This window comes from Argopecten irradians, chromosome 6 (genome assembly GCF_041381155.1).
Source record: "Argopecten irradians isolate NY chromosome 6, Ai_NY, whole genome shotgun sequence".
In the NCBI taxonomy this organism is placed as follows: Eukaryota; Metazoa; Mollusca; class Bivalvia; order Pectinida; family Pectinidae; genus Argopecten; species Argopecten irradians.
This window is the reverse complement of record NC_091139.1, coordinates 87,468-113,665: the sequence shown is the minus strand read 5'-3', so window position 1 is coordinate 113,665 and position 26,198 is coordinate 87,468. Positions and strand designations below refer to the sequence as shown.

The following is a 26,198-nucleotide window of genomic DNA, read 5'->3' as shown; positions in this document are numbered from 1 at the left end:
AAGCATAGAAGCGACATGAGTGATTTCCCGGTCACTGTTGACACTCGAAGCGGAGCATTCCACGCCATATTTGTTTCGCATACCAAATTACACCTTCGCATACCAAGACACGTTCGACCCCCTGATTATTGATAAGCTTACATTAACTGCGTTAGAATTTTGGTAATTCTATAATACTTTTGGATGGCTACATGACAAAATAAAAGTATGCTTATAACACTTACATATATAGACGCTGCTGTATGTTAATAGACACTTGTATGCTGGTTATTGCGCTGTGGTTGTGACTGACTAGGAAAGACACATTAACGTAAAACTAAGCATTATTAAAAGATTGCTTAAAAGTTTATCAATATCCATTGAAATTGAAAATCTAGTAAAGCGCTTGTCAACAAGAGTTGTCTCATTTTTTTCGGTTAATGCAAACCCACCCCTTACCCAAGATCGTCATTCACACTATGATTCAGTCTCGATCAGCATCCTTGATATTTCAGGGTTAATATGTCTGCGTGATATATTCCTTGGACTATATTATAACGAAACTAAAGATTCTTTGTACGACAACAAATGAATAGATATATTTACCTCCTTTATAGCCCTGTGTGTTTTTTATCATCGTCGCTCTCTGTTGAATATAAAGAGTCTGTGAATTCTGCTGGTCCGTAATTGGTCAGTTTTGTTATGACATACAATATAATGTAGAACCATGAGATATCGTGGATGTTGGTCAGTTGATGAATTATCTATTAGAAATGCATAGATCTGTCATACTTTTTTTTCTTTTTTTTCTTGTTTTCTTTCTTTATCTATTTATTTTATATGCAAACCAGATCTCATACATATATATGTTAAATGTCTAGCACATGTATTCAGAAGTTTTGTTTTTAGGTTTTAAGGGTGGATATATGACATACCTCTTTGTAAATATCAAACCAATAGTTTCAATATCGATCTTAGAATTCGTTAAATGTCTTACTCTATCATAGTAATGTATGGCGCTACTCGCCCTACCAATGTGCATGTATATATTTAACCTTGTCGTACTGTCGAACGGGATAATACTACTATGCGTATTCTGATTTAGCGCATTGTATACTCATGTCATTGTGTTTATTCAAGTAGTGAGTTATATTTGTCTGATTTATCGTTCTGTATATATCTACATAGTGAGAGTAAAGACGTTAGTTGTTGCGCGAATTTAAAATTGCTAACATGTGCCAATACACTCGCAGAACGCTAAAAACTGAGTGCACTTATTTAAGTACACTTACAGTATTCTATCACGAAAATAGTGCCCGCTCAACAAGAATATATTTACAAAGCGACAGTTATGTTCTAATAAAATCTCACTTTTAAGCGTAAATGTGACATAACAGCTATTGATGTCGTCAAAGCTAACAAATGAAAAAAATAAAGTAGAGTAAATAATTAAACATCTATCTAAAATAAAGACACAACATTATCAATACACAATTGGTGATTTTAAATACAAAGAAAAATGCTGAAAACCTCGGATATTATCTTCATGTCTTTCAAGTTGATTTGGATAGCGTAGACAATTTGTTAGCTTTGATATATGTTTAGTGATATAACTTCGTAATACGTTATCTATATCAAATGAAAACTTGCTTTACAACAGTTTATAGTAGGCATGTGTGAATTTAGCTATTTGTAGTCCACTCATTTGCAGGTATCAAAGTTGTTTAATGTATGTGTAAAATATATGGACCAAGCCGGTACGCCTACATTCACATGTAACATATATAAGATAGAATAAATACAATTGTATTCACGTATACATTCTATAGTCACAAGGTAATGCACCCCACGCTTGAATACCTGTGACCCGGCCTGTGTTATGAGCTTCCTGGTCGGAGAAATAAAACTTCAAAAATGATTCACTGCTGCCTATAAAACATGGATTTTAACAAGTATACTTTGGTCATCTGGTCAGTCGTGTCGATGTCAGCATTGGTCAACGCAGCAGGTAAGTTAAAAACTTATTATACAAGTATAACATTTCTCAATAACTGGAACAGGCGCCGAAACAATGCAATACCTACTTAGTAAGTAGGATAATGCCTTTGAATTTGTCTAGTTAATTATTGTTGTGTATCAAATTAAATGGTATGTGTATGGGTTTTATCATTCATGATATTTAAAGTACATGTGTACGAGTACATATCTGTATAGCATGTGTGTATAATTTGGTGTCATGCGTCAGTGAGCCTATTGTTATTCTTAAAATAAAAGTATCATCGGAGCTTTTATAATGTTATAATGTTATAATCGGATTGATATTAACTATAAAATACTTTTCTTATTCATTTTAACCGGTCAATTACGATGAATGTTTTCGAGAAAAGCTTGTTTTAGTTTTCTCTACTTCCTGGTTGTGTTCCTATCTATTTATATCGCATCGACATTTTTACCGTTGTTTTGTTCAGTGGTGTATGCACATATCTATTGTATTTATTGGTCTGCGTGTTGTCTGCTTTCCTATGCGGGTAGATACACAGTATAACTTGCTTAGATCGGTCCTAGTGTAATCCGGATCCATGTTATATCCCAGCATAATTGTATGGTCGCGGCATTTTCTTCTACATTTTTATTAGAAAAAAGAAATAACAGTGTGAAAAGATTGACATATTTACATTAAGAATGACAAATAAAAAGTATCACTTACCACATTATTTTTCAAAATATACTTTCTGATACCCTTTAATCTCGTTCTGAAAATGCTTATATATGCGCTTAAGTACATTTGTAGCATCCTTCAACATTTCATGTAATTCATTTACCTTTTTAGGTTTTCACTGAGTATTTCATGATAGACGTATTTAAATAACATACAATATTTGCATTCATAATTCATTTTGATTATTTCCTTTAATATATAACAAGCTTGGGAAGCTTATAGGCATAATTCCAAAGTTTCGCTTCAAAAAGAGTCTAATTCAGCAGCAAATGTATAAGCTTTTCTGAAGCAAATATATCTGTGTTAGGTAAATGCATGAATCATAATAGTCGCTAAATAATCAGATGGGACTGAGATTGATTAAGGGGGACCTAAAATGAAAAAAAAAGAAGTTTAGCATCAGTAACAAACTAACAACCGTTATAATTTTAATTGTATACCTATCATCTGTTTGTAGAATCGAAATAAATTTTGTTTGGATGGCGAAGAAAGTTAGTGGTATTTTGAATGAAAACATTCTAGTTTCGAGCCATCGTCAGATACCGATAAACAAATTTTCGTCCGAAAACGGACAAACAAATTAATATACTGAACAGTATTTTCAATTTATTTCTTATTAAATTTTTCACTTATGATTTGAAAAATGCTACATTTTTTGAAAATTTGACGTCAGGACTGGCTTGCCTACTGGTTTGTTATATTTCATATAATAAAAAGTATTACGATATGCAATTATTGTGCGTTCTAGTATAATCCAATAATATAATAAATATAGAAACTAAAAAGGGTAAATGGATAACATAAAACATCGAAAAGTTCTACGGAATCGACTATTTCAACGTTTTCAGACCAAAATTTAGGGAGTATTAGAAAGGAAATCGGTCATATTTTCAAAATAATGTGTTGATGTATACTTTTTATTGGCTTTTCTTATTGCAAATGCATTATGTCAATCTTTATGGAAATTCAAAAAAAAGTATATTTTTCTTCACATCATTTTTTTTCAGAAAAAAAGAAAACATGACAATTTTGATGCAATTTTTCATTACAATTGAGTACATTGTACGGATCTAATTTTGAAAATAGCTATATTTCGTTTTAAAACTCAGCTTTTTTTTATATAATTACGAATTGTATAACACTTCCTGAATGAAATATTTAGTTATTAGTACATATCTTTAAGCAACCTTGGAAGAAAATAATAACCTGATGACTTATGGTTCTTATTTGCTTTTTTGTGATCAGGGTATAGCTAAAATCAAAATATCAAAAAATTAACAAAATCTTTGTTAGAAATCCAGAAGGGCGGTCTACCTTAATAAGCATCGGGGAAACAAAGTAGTTTCCTACCAAAAACAGTTTGATGGTGAAATATCCAATTGCACAGATATATCAACCATGGTTGACTACGGACACGATTATTGATATAGTTACTTCTATAATCCTTATTTGAATATCTATAACACACTTGTTCTGTTTGTAGTTAACCTTGCAACTGGTAACATTGCAACAAGTCAAAGTTCGAATTATAACGAGATATGGGTCAGTTCTAAAGCCGTGCATGGATGTATTCATCAGAACATAGACTCTAACTGCTGTACACACACTGCGGGAGGACAGACCGAGGTCTGGTGGCAGGCAGATCTACGGCAACAGTCCGTCATACAAACAGTGGAAATCTTATACAGGGGTAAGTCTTCAAATTGTCATTGATAATTTACATATTCATTGACTCTGGCAACACATGCAAGTTCACTAGGAACAAAAAACACATCGAAATATTTGCTGATGACACATCATTATATGTAATTATAGATGATAATAATCCAATTCAAGCAGCAGAGAAACCTTCACATGATTTACAAAACGTTAGTAATTGGGCTAAAAATGGGAGTTGAAATATAATACATCTTAAACTGAAACTGAAAGTTTTACTCGTAAAAAAGAAATTAGTCATCCACTAATTGACTTTCTAAATGAACCAGTAGCGAATAAAAGATGTCATAATCACCTTGGTCTAACCTTCAGTGAAGATGGAAAGTGGTCAAAACATATATCATATTTATAATAACACGTACAAAAGAATCAATATCATGCGAAATCTTTAAAACTCAGTTGATAGAAAATCTGTAATAATGATTCATACAACTTATGTTAGACCAGTTCTAGAATATGCTAGTAAAGTCTGGGATAATTGTACAAAACTTGAAAAATCACTTTTAGAATCATTACTGTCTTACGTAGAGGTACTCCATATTAAAAAAAATATATATAATGAATTAATTACAGTGGGAAACCTTAGTCGAAAGGCAACAAAAAGGCTATTTCTTAAGTATAAAATATTAAAATCTTATTGTGTGTTAATCTAGATATTACTTGTGTTGGGGGCTTTTGCCAAAAATTGGCTATGGACTTTTGTAGTCCCAGATACAGGCAGAATAACTGGATTATGAACCCATTAAAACTAAGAAAAAATCACAAAGAGTTAGTGGCTTACTAGTCTGTTATATAACGTAATTAGTTACTATCTTACTACTATAATATTATCCTTTCTGTTAACGAATTATCTTCCTTGTACAATTATATATATATATATATATATATAAATACTAAACTTATATATTCATAGGAGTATTATACATGGCATATTAACCAAATACTTTTGTTACAAACCATATTTGTTTAATTAATATGTTGTTTAATCAACTTATTACATGTATGTAATATAATTTATATAGCTCCTGACTAGGAAATGACTTTTATAGGCCTCGATAGGCTTCGATGTGATGTAATTAACTATTTTTTATATTTAAAAGATGGAGACATATAATATCATTTTAATTCACATATCTCGAGCAATAACAGCGTTTTAACATAAACCCTTGTGGTGAACACTAGGATGAGCTAATGAGAAAATGGTTTTATGTCTTGAAAACACAATACATATTTATCTTAATAATTTTATCAATGTGATGAATTTGACCAAGATTTAAAGCTAATGATAAAGTAGTCATTTTTTTTAAATGTAGACACCACCAATGAATGGTGACTGTAAAGTGACAGTACTTTAATTAATGCATCGCACTATTTGATTATCACTGTTTGGTCATCAATCAGCGGAGTGGATATGTGCGCGAAGGGCAAATTTATGATAGAGATACAAGCTTAAATCCTTTTTTAGTTTTTTTTTCTCCATTAGTCGTAGTATTGGTATTGTATGTGTCCATCTTTTAAATCTCAAAAAACTAAATTTGTAAATTGCATCACATCAAAATTGAAAAAAAAAGTTTGCTTTTTACAAATATTTCTTAACAATCACGTGATATCTTGCCAAAACAGTTTTGTTACCGATACATACATTAACAATGTACACGTAATATAAACACACTAATTAAAATACACTTCAATTAGTACATACCATATATTTTACGGGGATGATATTTTCGCGATTTCGCGGCATATTGCTAGGATCGCAAAAATATGATCCGCGAAATATTGAAAAATGGTTAAAAGATATCTACCCTAGATCCATATCGCGAAAATTTAAAATCGCTTACATATGATTTTCTCGGTTTTAGACCAAATCATGAAATTTTGGTCTGCGAAAATGACCGGCTATACGGTATATTTAAAGATTGAATCTTGTTTTGGTCGATTTCATAGGATGCCTTTGAAATGAAGTCAATGCACAGTGAAGAAGACGTTAATGTTTAAAGATTTGAACGTCTCTGTGGGCTTGCACAAATCTTCAACAAATATATGACGACAGAAAATAATCCGTTTAACTTATTAGAATACAACTAAACAACATTTATAATGCAAATATTTAATTGATCAAACATGAATTTAACAACAATGATTTATTCAGTGTACTCTTGATAAAGTATTGAAAAATATTGTCGGACAAAGCTGCTGAAGGTAAATGTTTAGAATGTATGAATATGGAGGGTAATCTTAATGTGAAAGGAGGACGGTAATGGTTTGGTGGGTTACGTACAATTTAGCCTCGATACGAGTTTAAAAATAGATGAAAGGTAAATCAGTATTTATTGGTTGTACTATTTCTTAATGATCACTCTTTATGTTGCTTGTAACGGGGACGTTCTGACTTTGATCGACACAGGGATAAGACGCATTGTATTTGGTTAATTATATATTTATTAAGTAGTGTGCATATGTACACACGAGATGATAACCGATTTTAATGCATGCATACGTATATTCACCCTTAGACGAAGGAATACTCTCTCGATTGGCGGGATTTGAAATTTATCTGTCTGACACATCCGACTGGAGATCAGGATTACGGTGTTACCGGGACAACACTGCGTCGCTAGCATTAATGACAGCGACACAGAACGTGCCGTGTGTAGGTATCGGGCGGTATGTTACTATCTACAATAACCGACGGGTAATAGCCAAACAGTGGTATTCGGATGAGGCGGTATTGGAATTGTGTAAAGTTTACATTTACGGTAAGCAAACATTATGTGTATTTTTTTCTTTAAAATTAACACCACCATATTGTATGGGTACAAACATAAGTGGGTCGGGCATTAATTTGTATCAGTTAATACACACCAAATCAAAATGTTTTCTCAGCTTTTTAGAAACGTTTGATACAGATACCAAGATGTTTTGAATGCATTCATTGGTTATCATCTCTTTCAACCTATTGGATAGGCTAAGTGTGGTGAACATTTTCTTTAATGTTTTGTGAGCCAATTATGGTAAAAACTACTTCGTTTAAATTCCATTGATATTGGCCACTGTACAGTGATAGGTCTTGGGGTTTTATTGTAAATTAATTGAACAATTTAACAGAGAAATACCAACCACAGACTATAGTTGTTACCTTACACTAAATGTTCGATTTTCTCAGTGTGCTTCTGGATATAAATGGCTATGGTATTTCTAATTAAGGAGTAAGAAGGCACCATTCAATGTGACCGATGTTACATAATATGTAAACGAATCTTGTCACTTTGCACTAGACAACAAAAACAAACATCCACCAGGGAGTCGTTACTCAAAAGGACCTTTGCAGTGGTTCTTTTGATTATAATAAGTGGAAATGTTACCTGACGGATACATAAATAAAATGAAAATATCAAGTTATAATAATATGAACCTTATGTCATATTCATTAATTACACCTTTGTGCTTATTTTTTGTCCTAATGCGTGTCATATTTATTCAAGGCTGTACTCTCGGGAAGTTTGGAAACGGACATTGTAATGATGACTGCTTCAACTGTCTTAGTAACATATGTCATCCAACATCCGGGGTATGCGGTAAGAATGTTTGTCTCAATTGTTTTAAAATTTGAGCCTGGTTTTGTCCACAAGTAAACTGATCAAGTGTCAATTGTGTTACATGTCACATAGCATAAAGCAATACGAAAAACGCACCGCTACATTTTACGATAGTGATGATCGACTAGGTGAACTGGTCGTCTTACAAAATGGTGTCAGTGGCTAGCAGACGTCAAAGAATTATCGCAAAAAGTATAAACAAGAGCAAGAACATATTCCCGAATGGACCATTATCTTGTGATAATTTGACTTTTTATTCGCATTGGACCGCAAGCCTTTTCATCGTGCGTAATATTGAAAGGTATTAACATTGGGTCTGTACACCTTTTTCCGTGATAATGCAACATGATAGAAGATATATACATTGATTTACTGAAGGGAGCATTATGTTAGGTTTAAAATAGGTTAAATTTGAAAGTGCGTTTGTCGGGTACGGAAAAAAAACCACTTGCCACAATATTTTGTGGTCGTCACTTAAAGTAGCTCTATGTCTACCACAGGTTAACACTCCGATCATGCTGTAAAATGATATAATTTTGAAACAGTATTAACACTTCACTGTTTCATATTATCTTTTAATTGTTAAAATGAATATGGTAGGATCGAATGTTCCTTTGACGTACGCATGCATTTAATTCATTTCATGGATTGATTGATAACCATATCAGACGCACTTTTTTATGTTGAATATCATAAACGTGATTACACTGCATTTGGAATCTTTATAGAACTAATATAGGGAATATTCTCGCTGTTTAATCTTTTTCGATACAGATAGTTGTGCGGCTGGATATTACAGATCGATTGATGTTTGCGTTCCATGCCCTCAAAACTGTGTAGGAAATAACTGTGATGGCTCATCAGGGGCTTGTTCAGGTATTGTTTCTTTTAATGAACATTATCTCACAGCTTTGTCTTTGCGCTCATATTCTGGACTAATAGAAACAAAAAAAATTCTACTTGGTGAGAAAAAATGCACAACTGATATTGAAACCTTTGATGCACAACTTATACCATAACGTTGTCTTCGGATAGATCGTTGTAAGTTTCCACATTTATATTATTTCTACTCCGGTCTCTACTAAACTACTTTTTTCTCGTGAATTTTGATGTGGAAATAGACATTTTCAAAATTGAATTAAGTCATTAAGAACCATTTTTTATCACTTTTATCCGATAACGAGTTTTGTTCTATTTTTGTAATGTTTGTGGAAATAATAATAATTGTAATAATAAAGTAAAAACATAACAAAAAGGATAACAAGTTAAATTATGTATAAAAGCGAAGCATCACACAAAAAATAAATATGAATATTCATTTTAAATAGCTAATGAAGTACTTATTAAAGTATGACCAGTAAGGATTGAAAACGCATGCAGGATATAAACTAATCCAAAAGTATTTCTGTCCATAATTTGAACTTAAACGTATTCGATTCATATCACTAGCTCTCTATACACCAATGATGTTTTTACACATGATCATTAATTATCTACTTGTTGGTTTGTCATATATATTTATTTGTTTCAGGAGGTTGTAAAGCAGGATTTTCCGGTACATATTGTAGATGTCCACTGAATTGTGCTGACCATAGCTGCCCGTCTACAGGACAATGTTCGAGTACATAATTAATACAATATTGTATCTTTACAAATACTCTATTCTTAAAACTGCATAATCCGTATCTTGAAGGTCCATAAATCAACAAAAGAGAATTAGGGTACATATATTATAAAAAGTTATTAACTTTCCCCTAATTACACACCAAAAAAGTCCCGAGTTAAAAAGTTCGATATCCACAGTGTCTGAATATGCATACCGCGCAAATTTTCAATTATTAGATGATCATGTGACTTTCAGACTTTCGGAAATGGCGTGCTCAGTCGAAAGTATGTCGTTCATGTTAGCAGGGACTTCTACGGGAGAACTTGTTACTTATCATGAACAAGTGAATGTTTTGTTGTGTTTTAAAGTAAAGAGTCCTCCAGAATAATATTATATACATTATTACCGTGTACACAATACTTGCATTCGATCACTTTTAGTGTTTACAATACTGCAATCGGTTGACTATGATTTGCTAGAGCCACTGGAGGGATTTTTGTGATAATTGTATCTAAACTTTGTATAAAATACGTGTTGCAGTACCGTACATCGTACTAGACTAGGTACTAAATTGTACAAAAATGTACCAGATATATAAAAATGGTTATTTAATAAATAATGAAATAGACAAGACCTATTTTACTAGCTAGAGATAAAAATGGTTATCTAAATTTCTCGTAATACTTTTTTTATAAATATCTCAGGCAATATTTGACTTGCCTGGAATAACCGTTTGTTTTATATAGGCCTAAATGAAATATAATTATAAATCAAGTAAAATAAGCACGGGGAGCAAACCTTAGATAATTTGCGTTTCTGTTCTAAGTCATATGCGTATATGTTTATTTGTTAATATGTTTTTGTGTGTATACATATATATATTAGTGATAAAAAATCTCCATCCACCGCAATAAACGAGTACAAAACTTTATACATCTATACATGTATGTAACTGATATTTATACATGTATTATAAAAGAAAGGGTGGTGAGGTTGAAATACGGCAGTTTAATGTGTGCTAAAAGTTTTCAATGTTTAACATACAATTATGTATATATTTTCTGTGTAGATGATGAAGAGAGCTCATGACATGTTTTAAGTCATAGAAAAAAATGACTGGAGTTCAAAATAGCATCCAGTAGCAAATAAGATGACCATATCATGTGATTCTAATGTCATCAGAGTAATTGTAGTAAACATCCATTTTTAGTATGTATACAGTCCAACCTGTTGGAAAATGATATTTAAGCAGAAGTATTTTGTTAGTTTATTTTCATACATTGTGTATAATCAAGCAATCCTAATTCCTTGAGTGTAATCTTGCTCCAAACACTTAGTGGAGTTGCTAAGAGCTTGAGCATGTAGACCATAATTGACCTGGACTAATAATAAGTTATTGTCAGTCTATTCCTTTCTAATGCAATCAAAACTTTGCAATTTAAAAATATTCAATAATCAAAATGCAATTTGACCACAGGTACAACAGGCTTTTGTATCTAAAGATACACTGTATATGGATATTCTTATTATATGCAGTATGTGTATTACACAAAAACATATTTTTTATTACACATAGGGATATCTGTATATATATAGAGCCTGAGATTTGACATTGACTTTTGACCCAAATGACCATTAATATAGCCCAGGTCTTTTTTTTTGCTATTTGTTTTCTGTATTTGAACAGACTCAGAAAAATGACATTATTCTCAATGGTTTAATGTTTCTTGTTCATAGATTATTCAAAATTTAATACATAATCATTGTATATACACATACAATAATCAAAAAATATTTTTATTTGTGTGAAGAAGAGACGGATGATTTTTAAAAAATCTTAATGATTAGTAAAGGAGTATGCTATGTCTATACTACAAGTTTGAATCTGTCTTTCCTTCTTGACAGTCATTTCTTTCTGGTTCATTATGGGTACATTACAAACAGACTTTGATCTTTTACTGTCAGTTGTAATCTCAGAGATACATGTAGTTGTTTTCCCTTTTATTTTTGGGCGAGCTACCATCATATCTTGCACTTATGTAATCTGGTTTAGGGTTCCATGCATTCTATAAAAGAACATATGGAGTAAATATCAGTTAATATACAGAGATAATGTACATAATATTCCAGTATAAGCCTACTTGTAAAACAAACTATATAGTTCCAATTGTTTTCTGTCGAACAGAGTTATTACAATTACACATCTTTTGAGCACTTTAAAATTCATTAAAACCAAACCTCACTAGACACTACTGAGAGTCATTTCTTGAGTTACAGGGGTCTAGGCATTACCATGTGAATAATACTGGTACTAACAGTCTTACAGTACTAGTGCCAGAATTTATGCAGTCTAAATGTATTGGACATACTATATAATACATATCGTAAAATGTCAAATTACTATTCCTTTGTTTGTATATAAATAAGACCAGCAGACTAGGTAACGCATACGTGACTAAGTGACTGTAAGTCTAAGAATAATAAAAAAAATAAAAAACCATCTGGTTAAATGTACAAACTGACACTGACGAAGTATATTTGGAAGTGGCTTCTTTAATACAGTAATATCGTATTCCATACCACAAAGTAAACGGATATATATCACTACATATACATGTATGTACATAACTGCATATCGGAAAATATATTACACTCCTGTCGCTGCAACAGTAGACCTAATTACACTGAAGAATGCGATCATTCTTTACTAGCTAATAAGGGAAACACTATGTATGCTTCTGTTGTAATCTCCTAGATTGAATCTGTTATATGTTCCTCAATTTATCAGCACTTTTTCTGGTTTCTAAATTATATTTTATACTAAGGTACCAGTTCCAAAAAGCGATCAAACACTTTTGTAGAATATAACTGTTACCCCTTCGGGGCCCCACTCAGCTTATAGAGACGAAGAGAAGTCAGTTTATGTGGTTTTGGTAGATCATTCACAAATCATATTTGTTGTCATAGCTCGAATTCGTCTCCATATCATACTCTCAGCAGTTCACAATAATTTTTAGTTTCGATGTTCTCCTTATTCACGTCGAATCAACAGTTAATTCTAAGCCGGTGAGCTTTCACTGCAAAGCTCGCTCCATTGCGGTAAACAATTTTTATTTCAGGACATGCTTTTCTACTAAATACAAATACAAGTTTAAAATAAACTTTTGCATATTTATATCTGTGGATCTCAGAACTTTAAAATGTTGTAATTTTAAATAAAAAAAAATTAAATTAATTTTAAAGTAAATTTTTGATTATCTGGATTTGTACTGTAATCATTTAAAAATGAAATCACAATTCGATAAGAACTTCATCCCTAGGCCTGATATTACATGCCCTCCAGAAACAAAAGGATTAGATAGATCAAAAGAAGCATTTTCATGCTCTTCATTTATAGTTGATGTCATCAAGAAAGCACGCCACTGTTTCGCTGCACGGATTGATGATGTAACGTAAATGTTTTGCCCTAGCTTAAAAGAGATACGTATTTTTAATCACTACATGTAAATTATTGTATATACAAATGACCTGTCATGTGATATAATGATATTCTTTTTACAGACTGTAATGACGGCTACTATGGACCTAACTGTACACCATGTCCGACTGGCTGTAGTACTAACACGTGTGATCAAACATCGGGAAACTGCTTCGGTAAGTAGTTATCACATATTCGCACTACCTCATCACTACCTTGTTCGAATGAAAACAACGCAATACAGGAAGTGGTATTGTGAATAGTTGTTCGTCTTGCTTATATACATATGATCCAGACATTGTAATGTGTTTACCTGATGAGAAAGTGTCTCACCAAAATGTTTGTCTTGTGATAGATCATTCTAAATTTCGACAGTTGGATAATTTTTCTGTAATAGATGTTTGATATTTGAAAATAAGGACAAACTACAGGAGAGAATAGAGGTAATTCATTTAAATTGTACGTGTCATAAATTACTAGATGGTTTAGCCAAATCAGGACTCAATGAATTTCCTTAAATGGTTACTAGTCATAAAGTAGTCAAATTTAGCTAGAAACATTCTCACGAAAGGGAATGTGATTTTTCTTAACTAATGGCGCTTACATTAGAGCAAATGATAATGTCAGTTTGTGGTGGATTGTAGCCACCTCTCGGGGGAGGGGGGGGATGTCGATGCTAGATTTTGCTTAAAACTATGACCCCCTTGGGTCTGAGGGGAAACAGAACTAGATGTGTATCTCTTTGAAATCTAAGTAACCATTCCGTTATTTTCGTTATCTTTTTCTCAGAATTTTTTTTTCCAAAGTTGAATTAAATCATTAAATATTAAGATACTTTTCAATCATTTTTTTCGATGACGATGGAAGATGTCTATTATTTCTTGAATGTTTACGGACACAATGTTAACTATAGCATTAAAGTAAAATTAGAAGAAAAAATACAATAAAAAATAAGAAAAAACGAAATGGAAATGGAATTTAAAGATTGGTTCCCGCGTAAATAAGAGTATTTTTCAAACACGAAACCGGGAAATTCTTACCATGTGCATTTCTCATGGATGTATTGGAGGAAAATCAATAGAAATTGTAACAGATAATGCAGAATTACTATTCTCAATCGGATCTCATTAGGATAAACACTTCTCCTTTGTTGTAACAGATCGGAATAGAGAAGTCTTATTTTCTGTCTGTGTTGGTTAATAATATAGGACGTTGGAAATCAGCCGCTGTTTCCTCGTTTACCACGACGTGCATGGCAGCTCGGAATGCTAGCTTAATCGGGAACCGTTGGCGCATTCCGTACATGTGGTTTTGTATTTATTTGTGGGTTAAAAATAAATAAAAGACAAAATATACATATTGATTACTTAAACTTCGAATTACTTGGTAATTTTAAGCATTGGGGGAAAAAGAGAATTATTGGTATTCCTTTTTCGATAAGTGATTTTTAGCGCAACTTATGCGGGAACCCATCTTTAAGTATAAATTTTACCGTATAGGCAAATATAATGTTTAAAAAACTAAATAACACCTTTTAAACTCTTAAGTATGATTAGTAAGGATTTAAAATGCGTGCATAATGTAATATGAAACATTTCTTATCATAATTTTGAGACGTATTTGACCCATGTTACGAATTCGGTATACTGCATCTAAAATATGTTCGAGTGAATAATGGATACAATATTTTTTCTTTACATATATTTAATTTCTAATTATACTTAAATTAATTATGATAAATGTTTAATGTCAGGTATAATCCTAGTTTCTTCAATAATATAACAACAGTGGATAACCATATTTCTATAGCATAAGAATGCTTACAAATCCGAAAAGAAACAATCGACGCAAAATATTAATAAAGTATTGGTTTGTATTGTAATTACCTAAAATAACAACACGTGGAGTAATTCATTAAGTCAATTCTGATGCTTTTTTGGTAGAATGCATTAATGATGTAACGTCAATATTTTGCCCTAACTTCAAAGGTGTAGGTGCACGGTAGCGGGATGTGGGGAAGCATTGCAATAAAAAAATGACATAAAAGTACAAAAATGCGCTATGAAAAACGTTTATTTCTACCTGAATACGCCGTGTTATACCACTCTCAGACCATTGTATAAACCTGTTGGGTGTTGGATGAATACATTGATATTCCACTAGTGGAATAACACGTTCCGGTGTTTTATTAATCGATATTTTAACCCGACCCGAACCACTTTCTTCTTATTGTCACGTCACAAATTGCTGATGTCATCAATTATCGAATGACGTCATGTTGCTGTACTCCGATCGCTGCTTGCAGAACAAGAAATCGTTGAAACCGTATGTGTGACGGCGTCGGAACCTTTCCTGTTTTCCCATTCATAGCATAACCTATCGAAACACATTTCATAATTGTATTATATTTAGTAGTACAATATATATATCTTGCCGTACGAGGACCCTGTGAGTAATTTTAGTAACATTAACGCAACAAGTCCGGAATCAAACTTGATAACAATGGTTTAATTGATATTTGGCAGGAAGTAGATGTCACTTTGCCGTAAACATGTCCGAATATGCATGTAGTTCCACAACGATTAAGTTATTATTCAAATACCCATAGATAATCTATAGATTAAAAAGGCGATCAGTAAGTAGAAATAAATGGAATAGTTGTTCATGATAAAAATGGTTTGCTATTAATACATTTTTAAGCATTTACGATTTCTTCAAAATCAATTAGTGTCTTTGCTTATGAAGATATCACTATACCTTATATACATATGCAAATTAAATTAAATTGTGTTGAAAACAGGTCACACAACTCGGAATTGTTGGATATGGATTCTTGTCTTATTCGTAATGTTGTTTTTAATTACAAAAGACACGAGTTAAAGTTCGTGTTTTGTTAACTTTTAAAAACTAACTTAGTCGTGTATAATAATTCCATTTCCAACAACCACTCGTTGTGTAACCTCTATATATCTCATGATTCGGGCAACCAAATTATGTCATTTGTTATCCTACTTCTATCAATTCATTGTTTTGAACTTTCAATTTATTGTCACCAATACAGATATGATAAGATATGGAAACCAAATTATTTTTCCTGTTTAATGATGATTCTGTGAAAATATATAGTACTTGCTTAATGTTTCTAGCTAATAATCCTTTCAAGATTTTGTTTATCTTTTGATGACTTCTTTACCAATTCCATCGTGTTTTTACTTCATCATATTTTGACATTGTATTCTAAAAATAATTATTATATTTTGATATATGTTTATCACTTTGACTCCGTGAAAAATACATCGCCTAAACAAATCCAAATCTGATTGGTTTTTTTTTCTAGTTTTCAAGACTATCTTGAATTATTTCAAATTTTCAACATGTTCATTGTACTAACGTATAGTTTTGAGGCTATTAAATTATATTTACGAAATAAAGAAATATTTTTGAAACTAGTTTTGGATATAGAAGTAATACCTGGAATACACACTCCTTTGGCAGGCAACAATAAACCATTCATAGTACAGGCCCTTGAGGCCCTTCAAAGTTTTAAAGTTAACTTAGAGTTCCCATGCCATAGTATTACGAAAGTTACTTGAGTCTTGTCAAGTTGGTTGTAGAAGTTTTTTTGCTTTATAATAATGATAAGATTATGCGATGTCATTCATTAATTAAAATCCCTAAAACCTGAAAATGCGTTAACGCTCGTATGAACCAGATATTATGATATTATTTGCCCTCGTTATGGGCATATTAATGAAAATGAAACGAGAAATGGAGTTAAATCACATTTTTTGCTTAAGATGGAAATAGAAGCAACTGAACCAGATTATTGACAATATGCAGCATTATCGAATACCATGTCATCAAATTTCAAAAAACGAAAACAGAGGGTAGAGGTAATTTTGACATTGTTCCAGTCGTTTGATGATGATGTTATTTCTTTCAGACTGTAATGACGGATACTACGGAGCTACCTGTATACAATGTCCGGCTGGCTGCAGTACTAATACATGTGATAAAACGTCGGGAAATTGTTACCGTAAGTAGTTCTTACGTATGTGATACATGTATATGCAATTAGGTCTAACTGTATAAGTGTATGTGTTGTAGCCTAACATTACATTAACAGCAGTATATCATCAGAGCTTACAATTGAATTTATTTCAGATTTTTAGGCTCTCCATAAATCATATCGACATGGTTAATGGCTCTGGAAAATGTTTATTTTCCTAATAAATAAAATTATTACATATTGAACAAATATCTTGAGATATGTCAGACATTGTTAAAACTCTATTTGGCGACTTGTTTCGCAAAACAAACATACACATGTTTTAGAAATATTAAAGTTTGAGGGTTACAACAAAATGTATGTTTGTATTCTGATTTGTTAATCGCATTTTTGCAACTGGAAATGGTCTTCTGTACCTTTTAAAGTAAATACCACGATATCATTTAAAACCGGATTATGTTTAATAAATGTCTGTTTTTGCGTGTTTCTTTCGATTTTTCCCCCAATAGCTTGTTTTCTGTACATGTATGAAGTTATATTTATTGAAACTCTTGTTTTTTTTTAAAACAAAAATGTATTTCAATTGCAGACTTCAAGTTTATTTTTTTTTATTTTTTTTTTAATTATTAAATCAATCACCCAACACAAGACCTTGATGCAGATGAAAGTTGGTCAAAGTGCGTAATGAACTATTGCTAATCTTAAGTTAATACAATGTCTTCTTTATTGAGATAACCATACTTTTATGACGTTTAGATATAATTCGGTATATTCTAGTTTTATTGCAGTATTCAACATTGGCTATCATTGCATTATTAAAGTTATCAGTGCCACCGTCATTTTACACTATAACACAACAGGTACAGAAAAAATGTAAAGAAATTGTGCAGAATGCAAACCGACTTATTTTCTCGGCTATTTAATTCACGCCGATTTAGTTTCGTGACAATTTGTGATGTGAATTATGTTACATAATTAGGGACCAATATATGATACAGTATAAGTGTACTGTTCTAAATTCCCTTTAGACTATTGAATAAAGCTTCACAGTTGTACAAAGAAAAACATACAATATTTATATCCATATTCATACCCGCGCCGTTGTCACATACCGAAACAAATGCATTGCATACCCACAATTGAGTTGATGATTTTTTTTCAAAGAAAATCATGTGCCATTGACGGTCAACACACTACGGTAAGAGTGATTGGAATAGTTATCTACATGAGTTGCTTAATCTGCTTAATTCGACATACAAAATGTTGCACTGCCGTTGTGAAATCATTTCCTATACTGTGACCATAGTTGGGGTTTTTCGGGCATATCACAGTAATAACAACTACTGCATAAGAATGGATTTGTTGCCGATATATGGAAAACATTATACACGCTTACACTAAATTGCCTCTGTCTTTACCAATAGCTATACTTCACATTTTGTCGCGCATACAGTATTAGAATTTTTGCGATTCCTTCCTTGTCGCGAGATATAAAAAAAACATCGGTTTGCAGTAGTAATTATTTACGATTGACACACGACATAAGCTATAAAAAGACACTGAAAAGGTAAAATATCATCGGAAGGTTTGTCTTTACAACTATCACATATTTTGAATTTATTATATCAATTTCATCAATTTAAATTTCTAGAGAATAAATTGACAAATTATATTCTGGTTGAGACCAGCATTGTATGTGATCATCTTATTACAATTTTATGACATGGGGTACACCATTTGTTCATTCTGATTTGAATAACGGGAACAATTCAGCACCCAAATATTTTTTTTCCAGAATGTACAGCTGGATTGTTTGGTAATAAATGTAATCAGCAATGTGCATTTACCTGTAAAGACAATATGTGTAATAAGAATAGCGGTCAATGTGATGGTAAGTACTACAATATTTGTCATATTGTCCTTACTTCTATTTCTGCTACACCTCCAAATGTAAAGAGTTATTGAAGGAATGATATAATGTATCCACAAGCAATGTTTTCGGAATAGACCTAATGCACCACATATGTTTTTCTTTATAGAAATGTTTGTTCAAAAATTTAATTTAATTTTTATAAAAGTACCACATTTCTTCAAAACTTTAATTTTTTGTTCGAAATGTTATTGTTTATTCAACATAAGAATGAAATATATAGTCAAACAATATAAATCTATAATAGACTGTAGCGACGGATACTACGGACAATTATGTTTAGCCTGTCCGACTGGCTGTAGTACTAGCACATGTGATAAAACGTCGGGGAGATGCTTCGGTAAGTAGTTTTCATACAGTAGTTTAATTGTCTGAATGGAGTAGTTGTATGTTAAAAAAAATAGGCCAAAAATAAAAGGAACAAAATAATAATACTCCATTCATCTCAGAAGTCGAAGGTTTTCAAAATATGATAGAAAAAGAAGAAAGTTTGTGCTAATACCATGCTCGTTTTAAGAACATTATCTTTAATACCTGTTTGACATACTTTACGCGAATTCTACAAGTTTAACAATGTTAGCGACAAATAATATGTCTTTCACTTAAGTTAAAATTACGACAAAAAGCTTAACATATTGCAATCCCATATACATTACCGAAGAGCAAATACAGAATTTTAAATGGGAGTTCATTTCATACGAGATTTAAATGAAACGAGTCACCCGAATTATCATGATATTTTTCCATTTGTTCATTCTGATTTGAATAACGGGAACAATTCAGCACCTGAACAATATATTTTGTTTTCAGAATGTAAAGCTGGCTTGTTCAGAGATCAATGTAATCAGAATTGTACATTTACCTGTAAAGACAATATGTGTAATAAGAATAGCGGTCAATGTGATGGTAAGTACTACAATATTTGCCATAGGATGCTAACACCTCTTTCTGCTACACCTCAGATATAAAGAGTAATTCGAAAAATGATAAAATGTATCCAACATTAATGTTTTTCGAATAAATCGAATACACCACACATGTTTTTGCTTAATGCTGCACAAATGCAAAACAATATAATTTCAGGATGTGCATAAGGCAAGTGAAATATTGCCAAAACTATCAAATAAAATATGTGTTCTTAAAATATTAAAATATGTGTATCATACATTAGTGGAGCGGCTAAGCATAAAACTCGTTCAAAGTTTGAAGAAAGCGTGAAACTTTGCATATGGCTTCTTTAGGACATAAGGTTTCAGCAAAAAAATGGACCCCAAAATATCACGGGCTCTGGAGGCCGCCATATTGGTTTTCAAAATGGCCGCTAAAAACCACATTTTGCGACCCATATCTCACGCTCTATAACAGCTAGACACATACTTTAAACGTCTACACCCATATTATTGATACATGGCAACATTCACGTAGTGTTAAACGTCATGTAGAAAGACGTCATTTTGTATTTCAAGATGGCCGCCAGCTTTGCGAGCTATATCTGTATATACATCTAAATGACCAATCTGAATTTAAGCAAATAAATACCTATACATATAATGAGTTTTTTTTTTTATATTTTTGTAGTGTCTGTTACACGAATATTTTGATTCTTATTTTAATTTCAAAATGACCGCCATTTTGAAATCCCAGATGGCCTTTTAAATTAAATTTGTTTCCGAATTTCACTAAGTAAGTTATGGAGCAAAAAATCAAGTTAACATTCTTAAACGTCTACACCCATATTATTGATATTTGTTTTTTATTGAAACTTAGGATCATTCTTGTAGCGTTAAACTTCATGTAGCTAGACAACTATTTTGCATTCCAGAATGGTCGCCAAATTGCCTACGTGTACGTAAATTGTATATCTATATATAATAATTATAATCTAATGATTGGCTAAACTTACTTAAAGCAAATAAGATACCTACAAATACAATGATTATTTATATTTTAAATATTCATAGTTTAATATTCGAAATGTCCGCCAATCTGAAATCCAAGATGTCCGGCAGCATTAGATTAAAGGTACATTAATTAACCGAAACGGCTGATAATTTCTGAAACTTGAGTCCCTAATGGAATTAACTTCTGTAGATATTACATTTAGCACTATTCTCTTAACCAATCTGAATAGAAGAATCAAATGCAAACGTTGATTTCCATAAAGCGGGTCGACGTCGTCCTTATAAACACACCATAGTTGACTTTCACTTCGGTTATTAATAAACGTATAACCATTTTACTCTTTCGGATAGTTATCGGACCTTTAACTCTTTCAATGTACAGCAGCTTGAAAACCATTCATATTTGGTTTAAAGATAATCATAGTTCTAGAATCAAATTCTACACGACAGCAATATTTGTCGTTCTGGAAAGAACACTCATACAAGAACTCAGTGTTAATGCTTGAACTCTAAAAGAGATATTGACTTTTTGACACGAAATGTAAGTTCATATTTAATAAGCTAAAAATCACAAATTGCTCTGTGAAATCCTTAATCTCTATGGCAAAGCTTTACAAATGTTAGCTGAGTCTTCCTAGAACTCCCAATCTCAGGAGATAAGGATGGCGAAGACAAGACAGATGATGGTGTTGAATTAGGAACAGAGATAAAGTGTAATGATAGCATTACAGTATATGCAAAATAAATTCACCTAAAACATAGCCACCGTCAGTAAAACATGCATACGGCACTAAGGACTAGGCAAAAATAAATTGTAGCGATGGAGAACAGAAGAACCGTAAGCCTTCAAACTAAGTGCAAAAGGGATGATAAAACGTTTAAACAATATTGGGACCACATAGACAGCAAACTAACTAGCGTATGACAAAAAGTGGGACCGATCGTGCAGGCTGCTGATTGTGCCACCTTGAGAAATAAGCTGAATTGTGTTCTCAGACACCATTAGATGAAATGCGACTAGATGTCCTGAAGTGGTTATAGATGACCTGACATTTCCATAGGGATTTCACTGTGAGGACGAATTTGAAAGGAAGAAGAAATATTAAGGTTATTTTAGAAGATACCAATACCCTTGAATGTGGGAATGGATGTTCCTGTTTCCTGCACTTTCCTACATTGAAAGTTATGGGCAGTGTTACTGTCACATAGATGTGGATGGGGGATATAACCATACAGTTTGGACAGTTGTCCTTTCTGTCCGGCTATATTTGGCGTTAATTGATCCCCATCTTTGTATAAGGGATTTTCTTTACTCCATTTTATATATAACAAACAAGTCTTTATAATAAGTAAAGATTATTGATTGTATTTCCGTCATTTATTATAATAATAAATGACATCATTCACTTCTAGAATATGGAGTTGTTGTTGTTCTTCCCATTATACAAACATAGCACATCCATGATCTTTACTGAAGCAGAGCTAAAGTCTTATTTATGTTATGTACATAAATGGTTTTAGCGTCTGTTGAGTAAGTAACTTATATTCAATAATTATCAGTAAATGTACGTGACAAGGGGAGTAACTCTTATTTAAAAAATTGTCCGGATATTAGGTGAGTAAGCGCATGCGCATTCAGTTGTTTATGGAACAAAGAAATTCACAACACGAAAATTTTCACAGCGACTTTTGAGAAATTCTACATCAAAAACCACCACCTCCCCTTCCACCTCTAGATCAGTTCATTTTTTTGTTTACATGTATTTTTGATTCATGTATTTAGGTATTTTTGATTCATTTTATGTTTTTAATTTTGTTATTAGTATTGGAGTAAGGCGTTAACTGATCCCCATCTTTGTATAAGGGATTTTCTTTACTCCATTTCATATATAACAAACAAGTCTTTATAATAAGTAAAGATTATTGATTGTATTTCCGTCATTTATTATAATAATAAATGACATCATTCACTTCTAGAATATGGAGTTGTTGTTGTTCTTCCCATTATACAAACATAGCACATCCATGATCTTTACTGAAGCAGAGCTAAATATATTTTAATCATTTTACAGCGTTTATTGTTTCATGCATTGTAAATACGGAATTGGGTTATCCGTTCATGGGTCTTTTATTAGCTATATATAACTGTTTAGCGACAGGTAGATAGCCATGCGTGAATGATATTCTTTACGTGTAGATATGTGAATAAGAGCACAACAAACTACAGATTGTGGTGTGTTTTTACCCATTTGGCAATACGATATCATGTACATTCATATGTATTGCTCTCTGTGAATCTAACAAGTGACTAGTTTAGCCAGGTTTCTCCTAAATAACCCACCTGTACAGTGTAATGCAATGGGGAGTGTTGTTTACATACGCGCAAATGTACATGCTAGTGTCATTTCTATATAGTATATTAGTTCGTGGGAACATTTAAACTATTCAATTGATGTAATGTAGCAAACTATTTTATAATAACAATATTTACCAAGTAATCGTGTAGTCGTTACGGTTAAGTGAACCGAACCTGTTGGAATGCGCCAACCATTACGGCGGAGTGCACCGTCATTTTGTAACTTGGTGTTAGATAAACATATATTGCTAAATTGCATATTTTATTAATCTTATTATCCAATATAGTAGTGTAAATAGTAAATCTGACATACGTATATTTTAGATTAAAACCCTGACGATGGTGGATATATTATGGCACTACTACCACTTCAACCAAGAGTACATGGTTGTACAGTTTTCATAAAGGGTTGTATCGAGGCTTTTATTGGCGTTCCTATGTAGGCGACGTCTGTAGATTCTGTGTGAGTCGAGTGTTGGCCTTTGTTCTATGAGAACACTTACGCATACATTTCATGCTGATGCGACGTGTCATGAACTTTGACTTTTGTTGCTGAATCCAGATAGCATCAACGCAACCACAAGGTAGCAGCCGGTAGCCAGACCGTAGATTACAGACCACGACAACTCTAGTGATCGTATCTTAGAAACTTTAGGGGTTTAAGTATTATATGTATCATATGTGTAATTTGTGCAATAAGTGTATCTTGTTTTACTTAAGAAAAAACCAAAAACATTCATGTATATTTATAAAATAGATATTGTATATATTGTATACCAGTCTTGGTATCATTCCTTACCACACTTGCATTGCCGAGCTCGTCTATTGTTACAGTGGTGGCAAGAAATCAAGTGTGGTTTTACTGTCAAAAACAGGCGAGAAGGCGCCCTATTGATCGCAGTAGAAGTGACAAGGTATGACTTGGGTGTTATCTGCAAATGGGTAAATCGCTGTTGACTTGCGACTTTGAGGATATTGTAGTTGAGGAGTCGATAAAGCCCATGAAAGATGATCCTCTGATGACGCATGTAGAGTTACAATTCAGGAATTTATTCCAATATAATTCAAGTCATGTCATACATATCAATATTTTAAGGGTGTTAGCTTGATTTTTTGCTCGATCATTTACAGAGTGAAATACGGAAACAACTTTTAATCTAAACGGCCATCTTGGATCTCAAAATGGCGGTCATGTTGAAATTAAAATAAGAATCAAATTGTTTATGTATCAAACACAACAAAAGTATAAGTACTCTCTCTATATTTGCTTAAAGTCAGCTTAGACAATTACATGCATTGTATAAAAAGATATAGCTCACAAAGAATTCCAGATTGGCGGCCATTTTGAATATTAAAATAGAATTGAATAATTTTGTATCAAACGCTAAAAAATATTAATAAACACTGTATTTGGAGGTATTTCATTTGCTTAGATTCAGCAGCTTAACCAGTTATTTTATTATTATATCATATATAGAATATAGGTATATATATTAAATTTTGCGGCCATCTTGAAATACAAAATGACGGTCCTTCTACGTGAAGTTTTAACACTACCACAATGTTCCTAGGTATCAATAATATGGGTGTAAACGTTTACAGTTTGGGTCTAGCTGTACAGAACGTGAGTTATGGGTCGCATAATGTGTTTTGTGGCGGCCATTTTGAAACCAATACCGTGATTTTCTAGGGTCCATATTTTTCCTGAAACCTTATGTCTCAAGAAGCCATATGCAAAGTCCCATGCTTTCTTTAAACTTTGAATGATTTTGCCGAAAAATCGACATTAGCCGCTACATATGGATAGACATGTTTATTCACAAAAATCACTTTGTTGTCGTGAAAGTACAACATTTATTCAAATATTTAACCATTTGTCTGTTCCACATAAGAAATAAAATTTATTGTCAACAATATTAATATATAACAGCCTGTAGCGACGGACACTACGGACAATCCTGTTTAGCCTGTCCGACTGGCTGTAGTACTACCACGTGTAATCAAACGTCGGGGAACTGCTTCGGTAAGTAGTAATCATACATGAGTTGGTCAAATGATTTTGTCAAAATAATAGAAAGATACAATGATTTGCTCTTCTGAGAAATCAAAGGTTTTCCAATACATAAAAAAGAAACATTGCTAATATGATCGATTTTAAACCATTTCCGAAGATACACGATTTACTTACTTTACGTAAATTTTACATTTTAACAATATTAGCGACAAACTGAATTTACAATATAAGTAGGTCATGGAACCAAATACTTATCTGACAAGACTACGACAGGGTACTTAAATATAATTCAATTGATCTTGCATAAGCGAAAACCCCATATAGGATAATTGTTTTTTTTCGAAGAAGCACGAGTTTCCCTAAGGTGATTTACGGAATTATCACCTTCGATGATCATTAATGTCCATATTGTCCAATACATCAATACCTATATTCAAATCTATTAAAGAACACACTCCATACAAATCTGATAATGCTTTAAAGATACACACACCTTAAAATATAACACGAGACATATTGAAAATAATAACAAATTATAACCCTGTTACACATACTTTCAAAATTCCATTCCTCAATTGTGTATACCGTAAAACCTATCTTATGCGACACTCGACATCTGTAATAACTTGTGAACTCCATCACTGTTCCGTATGGTGTCGGATTAGACAGGTTTTATAGAATTATATTTTCAGCAGTAAATTATTGACTGTACAATGTAATTGTAAACTCGATTCAACGATTGCTTTAAAATATATTATATTTACAGTCGATTGATATTCTCCTAATAAGGTCACAAATATTATTAAAAAGATAGGAATCTCGGTTGTATTCTTAAATATCAAAGAAACACAATTTAACAAAGCAAGACAATTTATTGTCTCGTGCCCTATC

The 26,198-nt window shown here is 32.2% G+C and overlaps 1 protein-coding gene across 2 annotated transcripts; it reads left to right on the top strand.

Moving 5' to 3' along the window:
- The first annotated feature begins 1,830 nt into the window (after positions 1–1,830).
- On the top strand, positions 1,831–25,530 carry LOC138324656 (scavenger receptor class F member 1-like). 2 transcript variants are annotated; one of them, XM_069269672.1, is made up of 12 exons: positions 1,831–1,987; positions 4,182–4,388; positions 6,931–7,173; positions 7,900–7,992; positions 8,788–8,889; positions 9,545–9,634; positions 13,181–13,273; positions 17,041–17,133; positions 18,902–18,997; positions 19,284–19,376; positions 19,847–19,942; positions 25,224–25,530. In XM_069269672.1, the coding sequence occupies exons 1-12, from the start codon at positions 1,918–1,920 to the stop codon at positions 25,322–25,324; spliced, it is 1,377 nt and encodes a 458-aa protein (XP_069125773.1). In that variant the 5' UTR covers positions 1,831–1,917; the 3' UTR covers positions 25,325–25,530. The 2 variants fall into 2 exon arrangements, with proteins under 2 accessions (XP_069125773.1, XP_069125774.1); XM_069269673.1 differs by lacking the exon at positions 25,224–25,530 and adding an exon at positions 23,618–23,970.
- The last annotated feature ends 668 nt before the right edge of the window (positions 25,531–26,198 follow it).

Bases quoted from the DNA above. Each gene is read 5' to 3' on its own strand.
- LOC138324656 (XM_069269672.1), top strand. From the start codon at position 1,918: ATGGATTTTAACAAGTATACTTTGGTCATCTGGTCAGTCGTGTCGATG. The intron at 8,890-9,544 runs GTATTGTTTCTT...TATTTGTTTCAG, and splicing joins CTCATCAGGGGCTTGTTCAG to GAGGTTGTAAAGCAGGATTT. The intron at 18,998-19,283 runs GTAAGTACTACA...AATCTATAATAG, and splicing joins GAATAGCGGTCAATGTGATG to ACTGTAGCGACGGATACTAC.